The sequence below is a fragment of the Dasypus novemcinctus genome, chromosome 28, assembly GCF_030445035.2.
Source record: "Dasypus novemcinctus isolate mDasNov1 chromosome 28, mDasNov1.1.hap2, whole genome shotgun sequence".
NCBI lineage: Eukaryota > Metazoa > Chordata > Mammalia > Cingulata > Dasypodidae > Dasypus > Dasypus novemcinctus.
In genome coordinates this window covers 39,282,622-39,305,250 of record NC_080700.1, presented here as the reverse complement: position 1 = coordinate 39,305,250, position 22,629 = coordinate 39,282,622, and the positions used below count along the sequence as shown (strand labels likewise).

General features: G+C 35.8%; 1 protein-coding gene across 1 annotated transcript in view; it reads right to left on the bottom strand.

The window, feature by feature from the left end:
* The window catches only part of SCAF8 (SR-related CTD associated factor 8), a 182,075-nt gene that overhangs the window by 131,363 nt on the left and 28,083 nt on the right, over positions 1–22,629 (bottom strand). The window contains exons 3-4 of the mRNA XM_058289735.2: positions 16,711–16,794; positions 13,646–13,690 (exon numbers count right to left, since the gene is read on the bottom strand). Coding sequence (XP_058145718.1) covers positions 13,646–13,690; positions 16,711–16,794 — 129 coding nt within the window. The remainder of the gene's footprint in view (positions 1–13,645; positions 13,691–16,710; positions 16,795–22,629) is intronic.

Sequence of the window (22,629 nt, the reverse complement as noted above, 5' to 3'; positions counted from 1 at the left end):
AGTTATAAATTTGGTCTGTATCCCACAGAACTGTTCTTATTAAAGCATGCACTAGTATTATGCTTTAACATATTTTACATGGAAGAATGCTACAAAAATCAAATTAATGTCTTTAGAGTAAGAATGTTATTTAGAAAATAGAGGAATATTTTATCTAATACCTCCCAATTCGATTCTAAATTCCATTATGCCCTATTTTACATGGATTCAAGTCAAACGAAGCAAACAAATTCACTACTGCATTTAATGTAAGAATGCTATTTAGGACAAAACTCAATTTATTATCCAATGTTTGCAACCAGGTAACTCCTATAAGCAGAAGGACGATGTATCCTCAGCTTCCACCAAGTGAAATTTTGGAAAGAGAAACCCAGTATCAGTTGGTAATGTCATGCTGACCATTCCAGATTGTTTTTAATTATAAAATTTACAGTTTAAAATCTTACTAACTGGACTTTTAAGAAATCATGGGAAGTCTTATATACCTTCAGAGACAGTCACACAAAATGTTTCCTAAGATTTTCTTTCCTTTATGTAACACAGTAACTGCTTTAATCCCCATTTAAAATCTTATATTCTAGGGTAACCATAAAGTCTGGATACAAAGGCTAATTTACATAATATAATTAAGGAGACCTTCATTGCATAAATATATATATTGTCAAAATACCCAGAATTTATGGACATCCAGATTTTTAGTCTATTAAAAGAGCTAAATATAACTGAGAGATCATCAGTGTTAACTCTGAAACAATCTACATAATATTTCTAAAGGAAATTAATATATAACTACATAACTTATGTCACAGATATTACCACAAAATAAGAGGAAAGATGAAATTGTATTCTCCTATAGATATGAAACAATATTTTTTATGTCATTTTTAATAGTTATGATGATTCAAGTTTGCCAGAAAGTATGGATCTACAAAATCTCCACAAGAGCAATTCCACTTCCGTGATAGCCTGGTTTTAAGGAGATAATGGGGAATCAAAACTGAAAGGGGACCTTGGTCACACCAGGAAGGAAGCAAAAGATGAAAGGTAACTCTGTTCTTTCCTGGTACTCAGTGTCACAGCAAGGGACGAGATGATCTAGGTGAGAAACCCTTCTAAAGAAAAAAGCCTCAAGTAAGAAAATAAAAATAACCTCCTGATGGAAAAAGCTAAACAAAACTTAATACGTTGCTCTGTAAAATATCTAAGGATAAAATAATATCATAATACTGAATGTGAGGAAAACAGTGGTCAGAAAGTGATTTTTTTTTTTTGGTACTAGGAATTGTTTTGCTCTTTGACCTGTAGAAATTCATTCTATTTAATGAGTTAGGTCTTAAAAGCCTAAAACCCATCTAGACAAAGTTTTAAAGCTAACTGAACTTTAAGGAATTTAGTGAAAGTAAATTACTGATTTCTTTTAAAAAAAATAATAATCTTTTAACACTCACTAGATTAGAAAAATTTAAGTCTAATAAGAGAACTGGGAAAGATGGAGAACAACACAAAGTCACACATTGCTGGTGAGAATATAAAGAGATAAAATACTCAAATCCAGGACTTTTTAGAAGCTGAATTCCTCTGAGACTATGCATCTGTGAACATTCCTCAAGGGCGTTGGAGCAGTGCAGTTCGCTATCACAAACAATGCTGCAATATTTTTATTGATTGATTTTATCTGCTCCCTATTTTAATGTTCCAGTAAGAATGGGAAGATTAAAAGGTTCCTCTGGTATTAAAAATTATACAAACAAGGACCTCATTAAAATTAAAAGGTTTGCCAAAGGCAGAGTGAGAAGCTTCAGGGCTCCGTCCCACCAAAGAAGCTTTCAACAATCAGTAAGAAATGACAGAAACATACTTCCCAAAGATTTAAAAACCAAAGGACTGACTGAAGTAACTGCGCAAGCACTGGATCAAGAAAAAGGATACTTAAGGGCTACAGCCTCTCCTGGCACCGTGGCTGGCTTCTCCCCTAATCCTCCTCTCCCCAGCTCACACGGAGAGGGCCCGGTGCTGAGAGCAGAACCTGGTATGGTTCCAGAGGGAGCAGAGTAGAGAAACCCTCCCGCACATGAGGAAGCACAAAGGTCTGGCGCAATCTGTCAGGTAGGAGACCGCGAGGAACATGCGGTCCCAAACGGGCCGTGTACTGAAGGCAGCTCACCTCACTCTCCTACAGAACTGTGGGAGAGCAGTCAAGTGTTGCTGCCTGGGACAAAGGATTGCTGGCTGCAGGACAGAGGGTGCATTGCCCGGTTTCCTAGGGAACAGAGGACATTCAGAACCATGTAAAATGGGGAATTCCTAGAAGACTTGAACAAGCCCAGGAAAGACTAAGAACAGAAAAGATCAGGGAGACCACATCCACTATGGCATGGAGCAATGCTCTCAACTCACTGTATGGATAAGCACTGAAGGAGAGCACTTCCACGGTTCAATCTGAAAAGGGTGATCTCTTTTTTTTTCTTCTTTTCTTGTTTTTGTTAGTTTAGGGTATTCAAGGACATCTCTGTCATAACACTAACTGGATACAAGCTTACTGAACAGACGCCTCAGAATTTACATTCCAGCACTAACACATTAAATTACCAAAATGTCCAGGTTTCCAAAAAAGGTTACAAAACAAAACACAACAGGAAGTGATGACCCAGATAAAGGGCTAGATTAAAGCATTAGAAACTATCTAAGAGGAGGACCAGAACTGGGACATAACAGAAAAAGACTTTTTTAAGATATGGTTCTACATGATTCCAAGGGATGAGTCTCCCCAGCAATGAAGGATTAATGCCAAATGTTAAATCAGTGATGCATCTGGAGAAAGACTTTGACCAAAAGGGGAATTATTAAATAAAAAAGTTTTTATGGCTAAAAGTGAGTTGAAAAGTCATTCCGGAGGTTACACTTATGCAGGACTCAGTCAGACTTCATAAACGGCCACAGTAAACAAAGCCTCCAACAATAGTGCCCCTGAGGGCCCGAGAGATGTGCAGACACACAGGCAAGCCACAGAGCCTCAGGAGACCAACGCCCCACAACAGGCGCTATCTGGGAATATAGGAAAATCTATTTCCCCAACATATATAGTTATAAATCCCCTAATATACTAAACTCCTTTTACTTGAACCTATAATTTTAAATATACTTATTACGTATATTTCTCAGAGATTGTTCCTATGCCAGATGAGCCCTGAAACCCAACATATATGCAGCCAACTCTTATTCTCTGTAACTATGGTAACAGACCAGCCCTATCCCAAAAGCAAAGAGTATCTTCAACTGCAAATAAAACAATTCCATTCCTCTGTCCCATAATACCTACATCCCTTTTCAGCCTGAAGCACTCAGACTGGACATCATGCCAAATCCCTCACGACTGAGGAATGAACAAAAAAAGGGGGGAAATATAACCACTGACTAAAGTAGCATTATTGTTACTACAGTTATTACTTTGTGTTAACTGAGTAAAACTTGAAACACTGATATAAAAAATAATTTTGAAATTAAAAAATGTCCTGATACAGTCCAAGAACTAAAGAAAAGTATGAACAAGTAAAAGAAACCAGAAAAATACATGAATACAAAAACGATATCAAAAGAGAAATGGAAATTAGAGAAAGAACCATAAAACGCTGAAGACCACAGTAATAGAAATAAAAAATTCCCTAGTGGGATTCAAGAGCAGATTGAAGCACGGAGAGAAATAATCAAAGAACTTGACGATAGGAAGAAAGAATAAGAAAAGTAAACAGAACCTGAGGAACCTGTGGGACAACATCAAGTCCACCAATATATACATTGTGGGAAGAAAAAGCACAAGAAACTGCTCAAAGAAATAATGGCTAAAAACTTCCCAAATATAATGAAGATATGAATATACACAATCAAGATGCTCAACAAACTAAAAACAAGATAAAGCCAAAAAGACCCATGCCATGGCAGTATTATAAAATGACAAAGATAAAAAGAGAATTCTGAAAGCCACAAAAGAGAAGCATGAGTCACATATCAATATCAATATCAACAGGATTAAATGCTGGGAATATCAATAGGATTAAATGCTGATTTCTCATCTAAAACCATGGAGGCAAGAAAGCAGAGGAATAATACATTTTAAATGCTGAAAGCAAAGAAAATGCCAAGTATTCTGTATCCAGCAAAACTGTCTTTCAAAACTGAGGGGCAGATTAAGACACTGCCAGATAAGCAGAAGTTGAGGGATTTCATCACCACAATACTGGCCCTTTAAGAGATGCTAAAGAAAGTTCTACAGGTTGAAAAGAAAGGACAACAGACAACAGACTGAAGCTTAATGAAGAAATTCAGATTTCCAGGAGAACAACATGGGCAAATATAAATAAATGCCTGTACTATTGTACTTTGGAGTTTATAATAACTCCATTTTTCACTGCCTGCAGGATCTAAAAGGCAAATGCATAAAATATAATAAAACAGTGTTTTGGACCCATAATGTATAAACATGTAATTTGTGACAAGAATTACATAAAGATGGGAAGGTGGGTGGATGAGGGGATGTAAGAAAAATAGCTTGTGTACACTACTGAGGTTAAACTGGTATCCAAACGAGCGACACTGTTCTAGATGTAGCATGTTAAATTTAAGCCCCACAGTTATCTTCAAAGAATGTATCAGAGAATATGTAAGCCCAGGGGCAGGTATGTGTTGGGGGGGGGGTGGGGGGTGGCAGAGGAAAAGGGTATTTTTTTTTAATGCATAAAGGGTATAGGTTTCTGTTTGGGGAGAAGGGAAGTTTAGGTATAGAAAAATGATGAGGGTACTGCAATATGGTGAATGTGATTTATCCCACTGAATGGGATGCTTGGGAGGGATAATGTTAGGAAAGGCTTATGTTGTATATATATTCTACAATAAAAATTTTAAAAGCAACTAAAGAGACATTGATAGTTAAATGTAATACATGATCTGGGATGGGATCTTGCAAAGAAGAAGAAAAGGCTGAAAGGAACACTACTGGGAAACATGAAAAAACTGGAAAGTACACTGTAATCTTTATATCAAGGTAAATTTAGTGAACTTGAACTGCACTTACAAAAGTGAATATTCTTGATCTTAGGAAATGTACATGGTTTAAGTGTTCAAAGAGTATGACATGTGCAACCTGTACTCAAGTGTTCAGAAAATGGGTATACAAATGGATGCAATGATAAGGCAAATGTGGCAAAATATTAAAAGTGGTGGATCTGGATAAGTTCGAGTTCTCTATATGGGACTGCATTATTTTTGTAACTGTCCTGTAAGTTTGAAAGTATTTCAAAATAAAAAGTTTTTCAAAAAGGAAAAAAATGAGCAATCTTTGCTTTGCAAAGAGTCCCTGTGTTAGAGAATGAAAACAAGATACAGCTTGGGAAAAAAATATTTGCAAGCCACATTTTCAACAAAACATTTATATCAAGAACATATAAAAAGCAAGTTGACTAAGATAGCAACATAAGATACCCCACAGAACTTTAAACTGGCAAAAAAACGGCTGAGCCATCTTCCTCAAAACTCCGGAAGACAGTTTAACAGTTACAATAACTGTACCAGTGCCAAATCAGGAAAATGTAGCTTCAAATAATTGGTAGGAAAAGCTAGTGGTGCCCTTGCTGGCCATTCCCCCAAATGCTCCCCACCAGCAGGGTGTGGAGATAATCCTGTGGTTCCTTTGTGGGTTCCTACTCCAAAGGGAGCAGAGTAAGCCCTATGAGGTGCCAATCTACTGGGTGGTAACCTCAAAGACTGAACCCGGAAATGCTTCTCTGACTTGACCTCCCAGAACTTCCCAGCAGGCAGAAGCACCATGCAGATGCCCAATGCAGTCTAAGAAACAATTAGTCAAAGTAGCCTAGATACTGCTCAAGGAATTCTCTGTCATGTCACTAGCTAGATACAAACTTAAGGAGGAGACAGCAGGAGGGCCTAAATCCTAGAGCTAACATATTAAAATATAAAATAACTACCAAAGATAAAAGACAAAGAAACAGGAAATTATGGCCCATCCAAAGGAACAAGATAAAAATCCAGAAATCATCAATGCAGAAGACCAGACTGCTTTTTAAAAAGGAGATCCTCAAAACACACCAGGAAGTAAAAGAAAACACAGAGAAAGACATGATTGAGTAAAACAATAAATGAACAGTCTGAGAATCTCAATAAAGCAGTAAGAATTTTTTTTTTTTGGAGGTACAAGGGGCCAGGGATTAAACCCTGGACCTTGTAAGTGGGAAGCTGGCACTCAACCACTGAGCCATATCAGCTCCCCGGAGTTGGTTTTTTGCTTGTTTGTTTTTGTTGTTGTTTCAGAAGGCACCAGGAATGGAACCCAGGATCTCCCATGTGGATGCGGGCACTCAATCACTTGAGCCACATCCACTTCAGGAATTTTAAAAAGGACCCAAACACTGGAGTTGAAAACCACAGTAATGGAAATGAAAATTCGGTATGGAGTTTCAACAGCAGATTGGACTCTACCAAAGCACTGTGAACTCAAAGACAGCACAACTGAAACAACTGAGGCTGAGAAGCTGAAAGAAAAAAGAATTTAAAAGAAAGCAAACAGAGCCTTAAGACACTTGTAGGACTCCATAAAGCATACCAATATATACATTATAGGAATCTCAGCAGGAAAGAAAGGGGCAGAGGAATATTCAAAGTAATGGGGGGAAAGGGGGGGGGAGCCAATTTGGCTCAACTGATAGAGCATCTGCCTACCACATGAGAGGTCCAGGGTTCAAACCCAAGGCCTCCTGAGTGTAGTGAGCTGGCCCATGCACAGTACTGATGCACCAAGAAGTGCTGTGCCATGCAGGGGTGTCCCCCACTTAGGGGAGCCCCACGCACAAGGAGAGCTGACACAGAAAGATGACGCAACAAAAAGAGACACAGATTTCCTGGTGCTGCTTACAAGAATGCAGTGGACACAGAAGAACACACAGCAAATAGACACAGAGAGCAGAAAACAGGGGGGTGGGGGTGGGGGGCGGGAGGAATAAAGAAACCTTAAAAAAACAAAAAACACAATAATGGCAGAATACTTCCCAAGTTTAACAGAAGACATGAATCTGCACAAGTCCAGTGAACTCCAAACAAGATTTTCTTCAGAGAACATAGTAGTCAGTGTTGAATGCCAAGGACAAGGAGAAAGCACTGAATGCTACAAGAGAAGAGCAAGGTGCTATGTACAGAGGTGTCCCAAAAACATCAAGTGCAGATTCTTCATCAATATCCATGGAGACAAGAGAGCAAGATCAGAGATTTAACATGCTGAAAGAAAATAACTGCCAACCAACAATTTAAATCTGGCAACACTGTATTTTTAAAAATGACAGAAGAGTAAGGCATTCCCAGATAAACAAAAGCTGAGGGACACTTGCCCTGCAGACAATGGGAGGAGTTCTTCAGACTGAAGGACAGAACACTAGATGATGGATCAAAAGTGACATAAAGAAATAAAGACCTCCAGTAAAGCTAACCATATGGGTATGCAGAAATGCCAGTAATACTGTGCTGTATTTTTTTTTTGGTATATAACTCCACTCTTTACTTCATACAGGTTCTAAATTGCAAATACATAAAAAGGAATGATGAACCTCTGCTTCTGTATATACAATGTATAAAGATACAATTTTCAGCAAGTGTAACAAAAAGGTAGGGGTACAGGAACAGTGTATGTGTATGCTATTTAAGTTGGTATCAAACAAAATGTGATGATTAGATTTAGGGTGTTAAATTTTAAGCCCCTAGATAACCACTAAGAAAATATATGAAAACATATATATATATATATAGAAAGAAATGAGAAGAGCCTCAAAATACTACTATACAAAAATTAAACTGATAGGAAAGTAGACATTAATGGAAGAATTCAGGGATAAAAAAGGTGTAAGACTTATAAAAACCAAACAGAAAAATGGCAGAAGAAAGTCGTGCATTATCAGTAATTACGTTAAATGTCATTACAGTAAACTCTTCAGTCAAAAGGCAGAAAAAGGCAGAATGGAATAAAAAAGCATGACCCAACTATTTGTTTATGAAAGACCCATTTTATTTTATTTATTTATTTTTGCACGCATCTCAAATTTATTCAAACTAGAATTTTAAAGTGGCAATATATGTACTAGATTCTCACCTTTACCAAATTAATAGCTTGTGACTCTAGGGTAGTGTTAACAGATAAGGTTGGAATTTTATCTACATATTAATCCGCATAAGGTTGTTTCACTGTCCATTTACAAAATAAAAAATGTCTTTACTAAAAACAGATCACGTGTGTATGTTTCCTTTCCATGCCTATAAAACAAAGGACTTTTTCAGGCTGATTTTCGTTGCCAGTTTTTCAAAAATAACCTCATGGCATGAGCCCTCAGGAAGAACTTCATAGCCAACTGGTCTCTCAAAAGACAGCTATGCCTCATTCAAAATGAGGCTGCTCTTTAGGAACATCAATATCCTCATTAGACGTCAATCAACCCCAGGGATGCTATATATATATATACACCAAGTACCAACTTCCAAATCCGGACGTAAAAGACCCATTTTAAATAAAAAAACACATGTGGACTGTTTATACCATGAAGCTGGAGTAGCTAAAACAGTACCATATGAAATAGCCTTCAAGTAAAAAACTGATTCAAGGGACAAAGATTACTATACTGTAAGGGCGTCAAATTCAACAATACATACAATTATAAACATTCATGTACTTAATAGCAGAGTCCAAAATTAATGAAGCAAATATTCATAGATTTAAAAGGAGAAATATTTCTACATTAATTTTAGAAAGCTACAATACGAAACTTGCAATAATGGCTAGAACATGTAGACAGAAGATCAATAAGCAAAAAGAAGGCTTGAGTGATACTATAAACCAACTAGACCCAACAGGCATATTTAGAACACTTTGCCAGAAAGCTACAGATTGCAAATTCTTGTCTAGTGCACATGGATCTTTTTCCAGGATAGGTCATATGTAGGGTCACACAAGTCTCAATAAATTCAAAAATACTAAAATCACATATATATACGTATATTCTCCTACCACAAAGGTGTGAAACTAGAAATCAGTAACAGGGAAAACAGGAACTTTCACAAATAAATGGAAAGTAAACAACATACTCAAGCATCCAGTGTCAAAGAAGAAATCACAAGGAAATAATTTTAGGTAAATGAAAACAAAACCACAACCTAATAAAACTATGGGATGTTGCAAATGCCGTGCTGAGAGCAAAAATTGATAGCTCTAGAGTTTAAAAGAAGATCTCAAATCAGAGACCTAACTCAAAACTCAAACTGGAAGAAAAAGAGCACACTAAACTTACCAAAGCAAGCAGAAGAAAAGAATATAAGATTAGAGTGGCATAACCAAAACAGAGAAAATAATAGAGATTCACCAAACCAAAAGTTGGTTCTTTTATAAAAATCAATAAAGTCAACAAACCTTTCGCTAGACTGACAAAGACAAGAAAAAGAAACAAATACAAATCAGAAATGAAAGAGGGACATTGCTAATGACCTCAGAAAAAGAGAAAGAATTATAAGAGGATGCTATGAACAACTGTTCACCAATAAATTAAATAAACTAAATAAAAAGGACAAATTCCTGGAAACATACAAACAACCTATACTGCCTGAAGAAGAATGAAGAGGTATAAACAGACCAGTAACAAGAGATTGAATCAGCCATCAAAAACCTCCCAACAAAGAAAAGCCCAAGACCAGATGGTCACTGGTGAGTTTTATGAAATACTGCAAGAAAAATTAACACCAATCCTGCTCAAACTACTCCAAAAAATGGAGAAGACCCCTTCTCAGTCTCCTTCTATGAAGTCAACATCACCCTAATACCAAAGCCAGATAAAGATACAAGAAAAATGAAAAATTATCTTTCATATCTTTTATATATCATTTATGAATATAGATGCAAAAATCCTCAAAAACAACAGCAACAACAAAAAATCTTCCTCAACATGATAAAGGGCATCTATGAAAAATGCCCAGCTAACATCATACTCAATGGTGAAAAACTAAAAGTTTTTCCACTAAAATAAGAAAAAAGACATGACTGCCCACTTTCATCACTGTTATTCAACTTTGTACTGAAAGTTCCAGCCAGAGCAATTAAGTATGTAAAAGAAATAAAAGGTATCCAAATTTGAAAGGATGAAGTAAAACGTTCCCTTTCTGCAGATGACATGATCCTGAAAATACAGAAAATCCTCAGCAAACTACTAAAGTTCATGAACAAATTCAAGAACTGACAGAGTACAAGAATAACATGCAATAATCTGTAACGCTTCTTTACACTAGTAAAAACAATATGAAGAAGAAACCAAAAATTTCCACTTACAGTAATAACTAAAGAAATCAAATATCTAGGAATAAATTTAACCAAGAATTTAAAGAATTTTATACACTGAAAACTACAAAACATTACTGAAAGCAAGCAAAGAAGGCCTCAATAAATAAAAAAACATTCCATGTTCATGGATTAGGAAACTAAATATAAGATGTCAATTCTACCCAAAATGATTTACAAATTCAATACAATCCCAGTTAACAGTTCAACAGTCTTCTTTGAAGAAATGGTAAAGTCCATCGTCAAATTTATATGGAAGGGTAAATAGCAAAAACCATCCTGAAAAAGAAGAATGAAGTTGGAGGAATCAAACTTTCCAATTTTTAAAACTTACTACAACACTACAGTAATCAAAATAGCATGTTCCTGGCAGAGGGACAGACATATGGCAGTAACTGAACTGAGAATAGAGAAATCAACCCTTACATTTATGGTCAAGTTATTTTTTCACAAGGCTGCCAAGCCCCTCAATAAAGAATACTCTCTTCCACAAACGGTGTGGGGGAAAACTGGATATGTAAAAGTAGGAAGGAAGAGTCCTACCTCACACCATACACAAAAATTAACTCAAAATGGATCAAAGACCTAAATATAAGAAGTAAAACTTTAAAACTCCTAAAAGAAAATGAAGGACACATCATCAGGACCTTGTGCTAGGGCACTGGTTTCTTAGACTTTACACCTAAGGCATAAGCAACAAAAGAAAAAAGTAAATAAATGGGACTTTATTAAAATGAAAAATTTTGTACATCACTGGACTGCATCATGAAATTAAAAAGACAACCTAAAGAATGGGAGAAAATATTTAGGAATGTTTGGACAAATACTGTATGGTCTCACTGATATAAAATAAACAGAATAAGCAAATTCATAGGGTCAGAAGCCAGAATATGGGTTACCAGGGACTAGGATTTGGGTAGGAAATGGAAAGCTAATGATTATATTGTAAAGAGCTTCTTTTGGTGTAATATAATGGTTTTGGTAACAGATGGTGGGGATATTAGTATAACATTGTGAATGTAATTAACAGCACTGAATTATATATTTGAATGTGACTGAAAGGGGAAATTTTAGGTTACATATGTTACCAGAATAAAAATCTAAACAAGAATATTATTTATATATATATACACACACACACACACACACACATATACCCACACACAAAAAATAAAGATTTCTCCCAACTAAACAGAGAAAATAAAATACTATCCTATTAGAAAATAGGCATAAAATAGGAAAAGGCAGTGAATGAGCCCATGAAAAGTTGCTCAACATTGCTATTAAGGAGAAGCATATTAAAATGATGAGACATCACTACACACTTATCAAAATGGATAAAATTTTTAAAATAATGGCAACACCAAATGTTGGTGAGGATGTAGAATAAAATTGATGCATACATTACCACTGGGTATATAAAATAGTAAACCTATTCTGGAAAATATTTTGGCAATTTCTTATAAAACTAAACATGCCCTTAACACGTAATCTAACAAATATATTCTTGGGGTATAAAACTTATGTTCAAGGTAAAAAAAGAAAAAGAAAAAAAAAAACCACAAACAAACCTGTACACAAACTGTGAATCCACAATTATCTCAAAATAAAAAGTTTAATTAAAAAATACATATTCAACTTAATTTAACCATACATTAATCCATTGCAGGAATAGAAGGAAAGCATTTAAAACTGTTCCCACACACTGGCTGACTTGCTTCTTCTAAATGACTCTATAATTACTTGAAAGTTTTAAAACAATTAATATTTCCAATTACTAAAAGTTTCATTTTATAGAGTGATTCACAAGAAACTGTCAGAAGTTATTCTAACTTAGCTCGAAGTCACCTAAACTAGCTGGTTTTTGTTGTTGTTTTTTAAAGATTTTATTTATTTCTCTCCCCTTTTTCCTTGTTGTCTGCCCTCTGTGTCAATTTCCTGTGTGTTCTTCTGCGTCCACTTGCGTTCTTGTCATGAGGCACCAGGAAACTATGTCTTTTTTTTGTTGCGTCATCTTGCAGTGTCAGCTCTCTGTGTATGCGGCGCCACTCCTGGGCGGGCTGCACTTTTATCACATGTGGCGGCTCTCCCTGCGGGGCGCACTCCTTGCACATGGGCACCCCTACATAAGGGACACCCCTGCATGGCACGGCTCTCCTTGCACGTGGCAGCACTGCACGTGGGCCAGCTCCCAACACAGGAGGTCCTGGGAATCAAACCCTGGACCCTCCATATGGTAGGCGGACACTCTTATAGGTTGAGCCACAACCACTTCCCTAAACTAGCTATTAACCTCAAAATTGTTTTAGAAGTTCTTTAATGCATTGGGGAAAAAAAACCCCACAAGACTATGAAGGATAAAGGCTGAGGCACACTACAGTTAACTTACTTATTCAAGGGTACCTAGGTAATGTAGTAATACAGTAATTTTACTTTGATAACTGAACCTTTTTCTCAGTTAACTATCTTTGTTCAAGAACCACACTGCGACTTCACTGAATCCTTAATACCATACAGGTGTAATTGCTTACATCAGGCATATAAATATGGGCAGAGTACAAAAACTAAATTCAAATACGTAAGTGTTATGTATTCACTCCTGCTAGAAACTGTGGCACCAACAGAGAGCTGATTACAAAGAGGGGAGAACTAATATCTAGTCACAAAGACCTAAAATCTAATCACCGCCTTTGACCCTGTTTACAACTAACATTACTAAACCTATTTTAGACAGATATTTCCAACTTCATATTCCTTCCACGGCTTCTCCTCAAAACCTGAACTCTATATGTCTACATACTAAGATATAGAGACATGTAACGTCCTAATGGATCAGACAAAATGAAACAGCGTAAGAGATGTGGCTTGTAGGATAAGCGATATGGCTTGTAGGCAATACTGTACTTTCTCTAAAAGGAGAGGTACATACAGCTTGAAATGGCTATTAGAGTTTCTTTAAACACAAAAAGCAAAATTCATTAAAAACCTACTTCATTAAAAATCAATCTTAAGGACTCTATGTTATAAAGGGACAGATGCTCACATATGGCAATGCAAATTTACTGAAAAGATGTATTGAAAGCCACTGTTTTCACAATTATTCAAAATGTACTTTCATTTTATTTCTCAATTAGAAAATAAAATGACCAAAATAACTTTTTAATATTCATCAAAACAATTGAAACGCAAGTATTTGAGTTAAAGGAGAAGAGTGCAAGGTATTAATTTGAATTATAATATATTTAGTGTGTTTATGGGAAAGTATATACTTACTTTTTGAATGAATTTCTCAACACTCTGTACCACATGTTTATAGAACTAAAAAGGGAAGAAAATGAGGCATTGTTTTAAAATCTGTTTAAATTAGAATTTCCTTCTAACCATATGCTTTAACATGGGCTGACTATACCCAACACACGCACAATAAAAAGCGATGAATTTTAATCAAGGTATTCATGTCATTTACCTTCACAAGCAATACAGGTTATCTAATTAATAAAGGGATTCTTTGAAGTACATAGTCACCATGTGCAACATGTTATCTTAACCTAGATATGAAAGAATTCTGTTCAAAGTCTTCTATGAAAACATACTTTGACAAATAGTTATGTTGACAGCAAAATATTTTTGATGAGCACTGTAACGGGTAGATATTCCGCTAAATCAATGACAGTAATAGAAAAAATCAAATAATTGCCTATAATTAGCATTAATAAATGTGTGCAAGAGAGTTGTTTTCAACCTCATTTATCTCCCTTTGTTTCTTCTGGAAAATGGAACGGCAGGCCTATATAATAAGAGATAAACTTTTCTAATGAGAGCACATGGATTAAAAAATTAGCAATGAGGCTACTATGCACAATATCTGAGCCATTCTAGTTTATCTACCTTTAAAAGTTACAAGAAAACTTTAAAAATTTAAGTCATATACAAAAAATCCTCTATGATTATACTTAAAAGTGAATAAAATAGAAATTACAAATTTAACAGAAACTAGAATTTGTGTTTAATACATTTTGAAACATCAATGGCAACAGCATAAATAGCATATTTCTGTTAAAAGAACTACCTTGAACTGGGCTTTTCTGTACTTCTAATATCATGAGTTACATATGCATCTTTACTGAAAATCCCTTTAGCGTAAAAAAAGTATTCAATGAATTGCAGCATGAAATCCAACATTTATGAAATTCAAAAAAAGGGGAAAATATCATTATTCATATGTTACCAAATCAAAATCGATAATAACTTTGAGGTTGGCTAAAACTTTCCTTGGTATAAAGTAATGGTTTGCTCAACAGTTTAAGTTATTTAAGTAAAAAAGCTAAAATCACTAGGCACTTTTTAGGCACCTAAATATTTATTATAATTAATATACAAAATATTAACTACACATTGAATGATTTATTAAATAACTCGTCTAAAACACTGATTAACACCTCTTGCTTCTAGTTACCTACGTAATTCAGAATAAACTGCTTACTCAACTTTAACTCAAAGTTTATTAATTCACATAGGCCTTCTAAAATAGGCTGTGAGATTTTGTTGATGGTGTGCAATATTAGCAATCACCCAATGAAATAATTATTACTCTAGACAGTGGAAAAAATTAATGACTTAATTGACTGGGGAAATATGAATACGAATTGTATATCAGATAACAGTATTATATCAAAGAGAAATTTCTTGCATGTGATCACTGTATTGTGGTTACTTAGGAAAACATCTTTGTTCTCAGGAGATTCAAATTCAAGCATTTAGGGATTACGTACTATCATGAAGTCTGCAACTACTTCTCAAATGGTTCAGCCAAACGAAGAAATAAGTATATATGTGTGTGCATGCACGTGTAAAGCAAGTGGTAAAATGTTCATTGGTGAATCTATGGTAAAATATGTAGTGTTCATAGTATATCCTTGCAACTTCTCTGTAGGTTTAATTTTTCAAAATAAAAAAAAGTATTTAAAAACAAAAAAGTGGAATATATCATAGTCAGAATTTCAACTCTTTATTCGATGAAACTTGTGTTCAAATTCTAGCCATCTTTATTTTAAATTACTAAACCTTTCTTGGACCCTTCCACATCTGAAAAATGGAAATAATATTAGCACCTTTACCTCATGGAGTCTTTTAATTAAAAGAGTATTCTGTTCTCAACAGCAAAGTTACATAAAATTCATGAATTATTAATTTGCACGGAATAAAAATGATATACCTATTTATACCCTCTCAAGACCATGAGCATTAAAAAATTAGTGTGAAATAGTTTAGATAAATCAAGTACAAGAGACTGAACTTAAGAAAAATCACTTCTTACAAGAATTTCTGGTTAAATGTGATTACTTATCACAGACCTTATTTGTCACTGTTCTTTTTCCCATTTTCATTTTCTCCAAACAAACACAGGAATTTGAGCTAAAACACTTGAAGTCTGAAACTTAGGCTTTAGCCATTAGAACACGGCAAAAATAACCAATTATCTGAATTTCTTCCTCGTAGAGATTCCCTGTATACAGGAATTTGTTCGGCCTAATCTGTAATGCTGTTATTCAAGACAATTAATTTGAATAATTGGCGCCTCTGGTTATAATTGCCATTCTAATTTGGAGTAAGAAAACATGACACCAAATACCCGTATGTTAATACCTAGCTAATTAAATATAAGCATTCATTCATTCTCAATTTTAAGAGCTTATTAAAGAAGGAAAGACTCTGAGCTTTGGAGGACAAGAACCTCTTGGGGGAGGTGTCCACAGTTGAGCTTCAAAAGGTCCTTCAGCCATGAAATTTTATGTAAAATGCTGTACATGTATCTAGTTCTTGAGAGAGATTACAACCTTTTCCAGAGATTTTTCAAAAGTATCCATGAATAAACACACCACTGTATCAGAGCAATGGCTCAATGTCTATGATCTTTTCCCAAAGCTGAAATGTCTTATGTGCATGGACACCCAACTATTTTCCTTAACAATCAAATCTATAATAGAATCAATAGGGAAAAATACATCAATTTTCATTTAAAAACCTTACATAAACTTGTACTGCACTACTCTGCAAAGTCAGTGTGACAAGTGCTAAACATATTCTCCACAATATGGGTCAGGTCCATACAAAAATCTTACCTAAGAAAGGTAAGGAAAATGACTGCTTCGATGTTAATGAAAAAATATTTATCAAAAGAGTGTTTATCTCTAGGTGGGAGAGTTTATAGATGTTAATTTTTGTTTGTTTTTTTTTTCTCTTTCCCCAATGAACATATATTTCAACCCTGTAAAAAGAAAGATAATATATCATCTGTAAAAAATTATCCCCCCTCTCCAAAACATTAGTGTACTCACCTTAATAGCTTTGATGGCTGCTTTAGTAATCTGGGTCATTTTCGCTTTAGAAATGGGTGGTTTGTAGTCATTCAGGGAATATAACTGATGAAAAAGAACAAAATTTAAATATAACAAAACTAATTCTCTCCAAGTAATTACATGAAATTCCCAGATATTTCCATTTTTACATTGTCAATGAAATCAAAATGCTGCCTTTCTTTTAAAAATCAAGCTCAACGTCACTAGCTATCAAGGAAATGCAAGTCAAAACCACAATGAGATACACCTTCACACGTACTAGGATGGTTTTAATCAAAAAGACGAATTAGAAGTGTAAGCAAAGACCTGGAGAAAGTAGAATCCTCCTATAAAGCAGATGGGAATGTACACTGACATAGCTAGAGTCAAAAAGTTTGGCAGTTCCTCAAAAAAAAAAAAAAAAAAAAAAAAAATTTTTTTTTCCGTATGTCCCAGAATTCCACTATGTATATACACCCAAGAGAATTGAAAACATGTTCACATAAAAACAAATGTTCACTGCAACATTATTCATAATAATCAAAAAGTAGAAACCCAAAAGTCTATCAAACGGATAACAAAATGTCTTATAGTCATTCGGTGGAATATTAGTCCCCAAAAATGAATGAAGTACCGATACATGCTACGACATGGATGAACCCTGAAAACGTTATGTCAAGTTGAAGAAGGCAGATAAAAAAGACCACATATTATATGATTCCATTTAAATGAAATGTCCAGAAAAAGAAAATCTATATTAATCTATTGCTGGTTGCCTAGGGCTGACAGGGGGATAGGAAGAAATGGGGAATAATATTAATAGATACTGCATTTCTCTTGGGGGTAATGAAAAAATTCTATAATTGACTGTGCTGATGATTGTGCAACTCTGTGAATATACTAAAAACTACTGAACTTTACACTTTAAATTGGTTAATTGTATGGCATATGAATTATATCTCAATAAGGCTGTTTTCAAAAATCAAAGTATCTGATGTTTAGCAGTAATTTCCTCTGCCCAAAAATTATGTTTTGGGTTTCTCATACAAAGAAAGGTTAACAATACTGTTCAGAGAGAAAACAGTTAAAGACAAGGTAGAAGAATTAAGGAACAGACAAATAACTGTTGGGGATTGAATCATGGCCCCTACAAATAACAGATTCAAATCTAAATCCATAGTTAGAGGCCATTTAAAGAGAGGAAATTTGGATAAAGGCAGTAAAGCCAAAGAAAAGGACCAACTGCAGAGGCAGAGATGCAAGTCAAGGAACCCCAAGCATGGCAGCAAGCCACACCAGAAAGCTACAGACGCCTGAAGAAAGCAAAGCATTGCCAACATCTTGACTTTGGACTTTATCCTCCAAAATGTGAGCCAATAAAGGTTGGTTATTTAAACCAAACCACTGGGTGGTACTTGTTACAGCAGCCCTGGCAAATCTAGATACTAGGTTTAAATGAAAACTGATTAAAACCTCCCTTATACTCAGTGATGCCAAGATTTTGGCTATAATGCTATAATATTAACTACAGGTCTGCAAACTAAGCTCTAGCCATCAGAAGACTGCAAAAACGATTTGAACAACTCAAGTTAAAAACACCTAAAACTGAACGTGCTGGTCAACTAGATTAATTAGAAATTTAGGGAGTCCTCCTGAATTTTTGCTTCCACACTCCTTATAACCTTTCCATCACTGAAGGCAATTGATTTTTACCCCTCAATATCCTTGGAACCTGCCTCGTTTTCCCTATTTCCGTCGTTTCTTCCTTCTTCACCCACGACCAAGGTCACGATCCACAGCATCTTCATCTCTCACCCCGTGAATAACTAAACCGACAGGGCACATTCTCCATACTATGTTTACACTTCATTTTTAAAATGTACTCTGATCAGGTGACTGATAACACTTCCCCTTCCTTTCAAACAGCCAATGACTTCTCAATCATTAGATGAACACAAAAATCCATATATACAAGGTTCTGCCTAGGCTAACTTCTGTCTACCTTTCCAGCCTCATCCCACACTATGCTCTCAGCCCCCAAACGCCAGCCACAATCGTCTTTTTTCAGCTTCCTGCCCACAGGACTCTTTTAAAATGATGCTTGTTTCCTGTGTCAGGAACACTCTCCACAAGGTATTCACCTTCGGATCTTAGTGAAAGCATCACTTAATAAGGGCAACTTTCCCTGACCTCCCCAACCAGATCAACATCCCTGTTGTATGCTCTCATTTTTCTACCTTATTCACCTTCGAAGCATTCATCAGTCATTTTCATTTATTTACATGATTAACTAATATTTGATTTTAAAAACTACTGTCTCAAGGGTGATGGTGAATGACACCCAATGTCAAAGGAGACAAATTTGTTAATGCAGTTAATGCTCTGAAGGGGTTAACTGTACACCAATAGCTATCCAAGCTGAAGTCAATCCTGGTAGATGTCCAAATGTCCTTTCCTTCAAGTTCCCACAGAGGTGCTCATCTGTCCCACATGTCCGGACTAGGGTTAGTAGCCCATCAGATGGTTTAAGGAAACTCTCTCTGTAACTCTCAGGGAAATTTAATATACTCGTGCCTCTTCTAGAAAATCTGTTCTAGAAAAATCTACCTATATACCAGTCTACTCAAAAGGTACAAAACAACCTCAACATATTCTAATGTGTTTACAACAAGCCTACACAATGCCAACCCCAATTCCCCAGAATTCCTTAGCAGACCCAGGCTGTCGGCCCATTTGTGAGCCACTCTTACAGTCTTCTAACAGAATGTAAGCTTTTAAGTCAGAAGTCCTGGTTTTATTTTGATTTTTTCCTTTTCTCCAAATTATATCCTCAGTTCCTGGCAGAGAAGAGCTATCTATGCACTAAAATGAATATATACAAGGCATGGCGTTGCATAAACTGTGCACAGAAACACTGGATTTGCATACCAACTTTGGCTCCTTATTACAAGTTGCTAAACTCTCGTTTATGAAACAGAAACAATACTCATTTCACAGAATTGTTGCACAAAAAGTTCCTCAAGCACACTAAAGTCACCCAACAAAGGTTGGTCATTATTATTAAAATTAAAATCCTTCTCTGTGGTAGGCATTCTGCATTTAAATAATACTAAAGGATCAAACATTTAATTATGCAGCTATTTGAAGGTATAAGTTATTAGTCTACTACTAGGGCAATGAAGAGGACAAGGTTCTTAAGGTTGACAATACAGTACTTCTTTCATTTTGTGTGGTAAAGCCCTCAAGTTTTGATTAAAAAATAGTCCATATTCTAGCAGACCAAAGCTTTCCTTTTTATTGGGGGGGACGGTGAGCATGGATAGGAGCATCATTTAGACTTCTGGAACGTTTTAAACAATCTGAAAAGTCAGCTCTCATCTGAGACCCTCCTTTAAAAAGTGCACTTACTGAAGTAACTTAAGGTACTACTCACAGGAATACTGAGTAATAAAGTACTTTTTGAAGGCTCACTTAATGCACATGCTTCCAAGTAACCAGTTGACTAGATTCTCTAAAATCCTATCACTATTAAATCCAATCATCACGGCATCTAATTCATCACCAAATTCCTTTACTAAAATTTAACAGTGTATCTCCAATTTTTACAGAAGGCTGATAATTTCCCCTAGAACAGTCTTTTCCCTATCTAATAAAAAATAATTTAACTTTACATAAAAATTTCCTATGCAAGAATTTAAAAGTAAAATATCTCTAAATTCAGAGACAGGAAAGAGTGATTCAGCCAGGTTTCTGTGTGCTTAATTTTTATCAAGAATGGATAATTTAATGTGTTTCCCTCTTTTTGCTTTGGCTTCTAGGAATCTTATTAAATATGTTCATTTTAGTAACCTGCACACACATCTCAAATATCTGTTGACATCTATTTATTTCATTTCATTGATTTTGCTGACCATAAAAATAAAACATTTTCTACTGTGTTTAATTTAGTTAACTAACCTGCTTCAAAGTTCATTTTTTAAGTGGGGTATAAATTTATTCAACAATTTATTGAACTATTGTGAACCTAGCATATAATTTCAGAGACAGCTTGTCATCACCCATTTTCCCTTCTATTCAACTTCTATCTCCAAACTGAGCATTTAAAATATTCTACTGTTGTTCAATCCTAAATATCAAACGTAATTCTTTTAGGACCTCCATCAAAGACCATTTGTTGAGACTTTTATAAATGTCACAATATCATTCAGTACTTTAGAAAATAAAATACTGAGGAAATATGCACTCAGCCCATTAGAAGTTTAAAACTTCTATAAATAATTCAATGTATATAAAAACTATATTTAATCTATCTTCAGATCTTCCAAGAGATGGCACAACTGGCACACAGCAAAGAGTTCAAAAATAAACCTTCATTAGCCAACTGTTAACTCATGGGCAATGCTTTATGCTATCAGCAACTACCAAGCTTTATTCAAACCCCTGTTATAACCAAAATCAAAAATGTACTCTCTCCATATTCTCAAATTCTGAAAAGAAGAGATGGTCTTTGACTGGAAAATGTTGGAGGAGACTCAAAGTTGATTCTAGGACTTTCTCCCCTTTGCCTGATGATCCCCATCTCCTGTTCAGGGCAGGAAACCACCGCTGCGTACTCTAAGCTTGGGTTCTCCAACCACTCGGTTTTTTCATGGATAGGTTTTTTTGTTTTGTTTTCTTTCTTAAAGATTTATTTTTTATTTATTTCTCTCCCCTTCCCCGCCCCCCGGCTGTCTGCTCTCGTGTCCATTCGCTGTGTGTTCTTCTGTGACCACTTCTATCCTTGTCAGCAGCACCGGGAATCTGTGTCTCTTTTCGTTGTGTCATCTTGCTGTGTCAGCTCTCCGTGTATGCGGCGCCATTCTTGGGCAGGTTGCACTTTCTTTCGCGCTAGGCGGCTCTCCTTATGGGGCCGCACTCCTTGCGCGTAGGGCTCCCCTACGCGGGGGACACCCCTGTGTGGCATGGCTCTCCTTGTGTGCGTCAGCACTGTGCATGGGCCAGCTCCCACACGGGTCAGGGAGACCCAGGGTTTAAACCGCGGACCTCCCATGTGGTAGAGGTGGATGCCCTATCCATTGCGCCAAGTCCGCTTCCCATCATGGTTAGGTTTTAATCCCACCAGTTTAATTCTTGGGGTCTGGATCCTTGCTGCCATGTTTTCCAAGGTCTAAAGTGGCAGCTGATTGCTCTAGGTTGCTCTATCAAACTCTTTCTCATGTAAGACTACTCGAAACTTCTCTAGGGCTACTGATGTCTGCTATGCTAATCATTCAGACCCTGAACTCTGCTTCCCAAACCTAAGCCTCTTTCCCTCAAATGCCATATTTTAGCATTATCTAATCTCACTCACTATATCCATTTGATCCTAGTAATTGAAATGAAGTCACAATCTTGACCTGTCCCTTTCCTTTGGGGTCTCAAAAGTTATTTCAGCCTGGGTTACACCCTAATCAATCATTCTTTTTGTTGCAATTCTCCTTTGTATACAATTAAGAGTGCTCCTTAAACTTCTGAAATGTTTAAATTCTATTCTTGTATGCACCACATCAAATGCAGGTTTTGGATCTGAAAACAATGTCTTCAATTCAATCAGTTCCTAATGATGTTAATGAAAGTCTGAAGAACTGTTTAGCTAAACTGAGATATCTTAGGTGCTTGCAGGCTACTCCCCCACAAAACTCACCTCTACTAAAGATTTTTAAAGCTGTTTATTATTGAGTAGGCCAGGAGTCAGCAAATTTTCTTCTGTAAAGGGCCAGACAGCATATATATTCTAAGCCCTGCCAGACATACTGTCTCAGTCACAACTACTTAGCATAAAGCAGCCCCAGACAATGTGTAGTCAAAGGGGCACCTGCTTTCCAGTAAAAACTACTGACTGAATTTGGGCAATATTTCTCAATCATATAGATGTATACA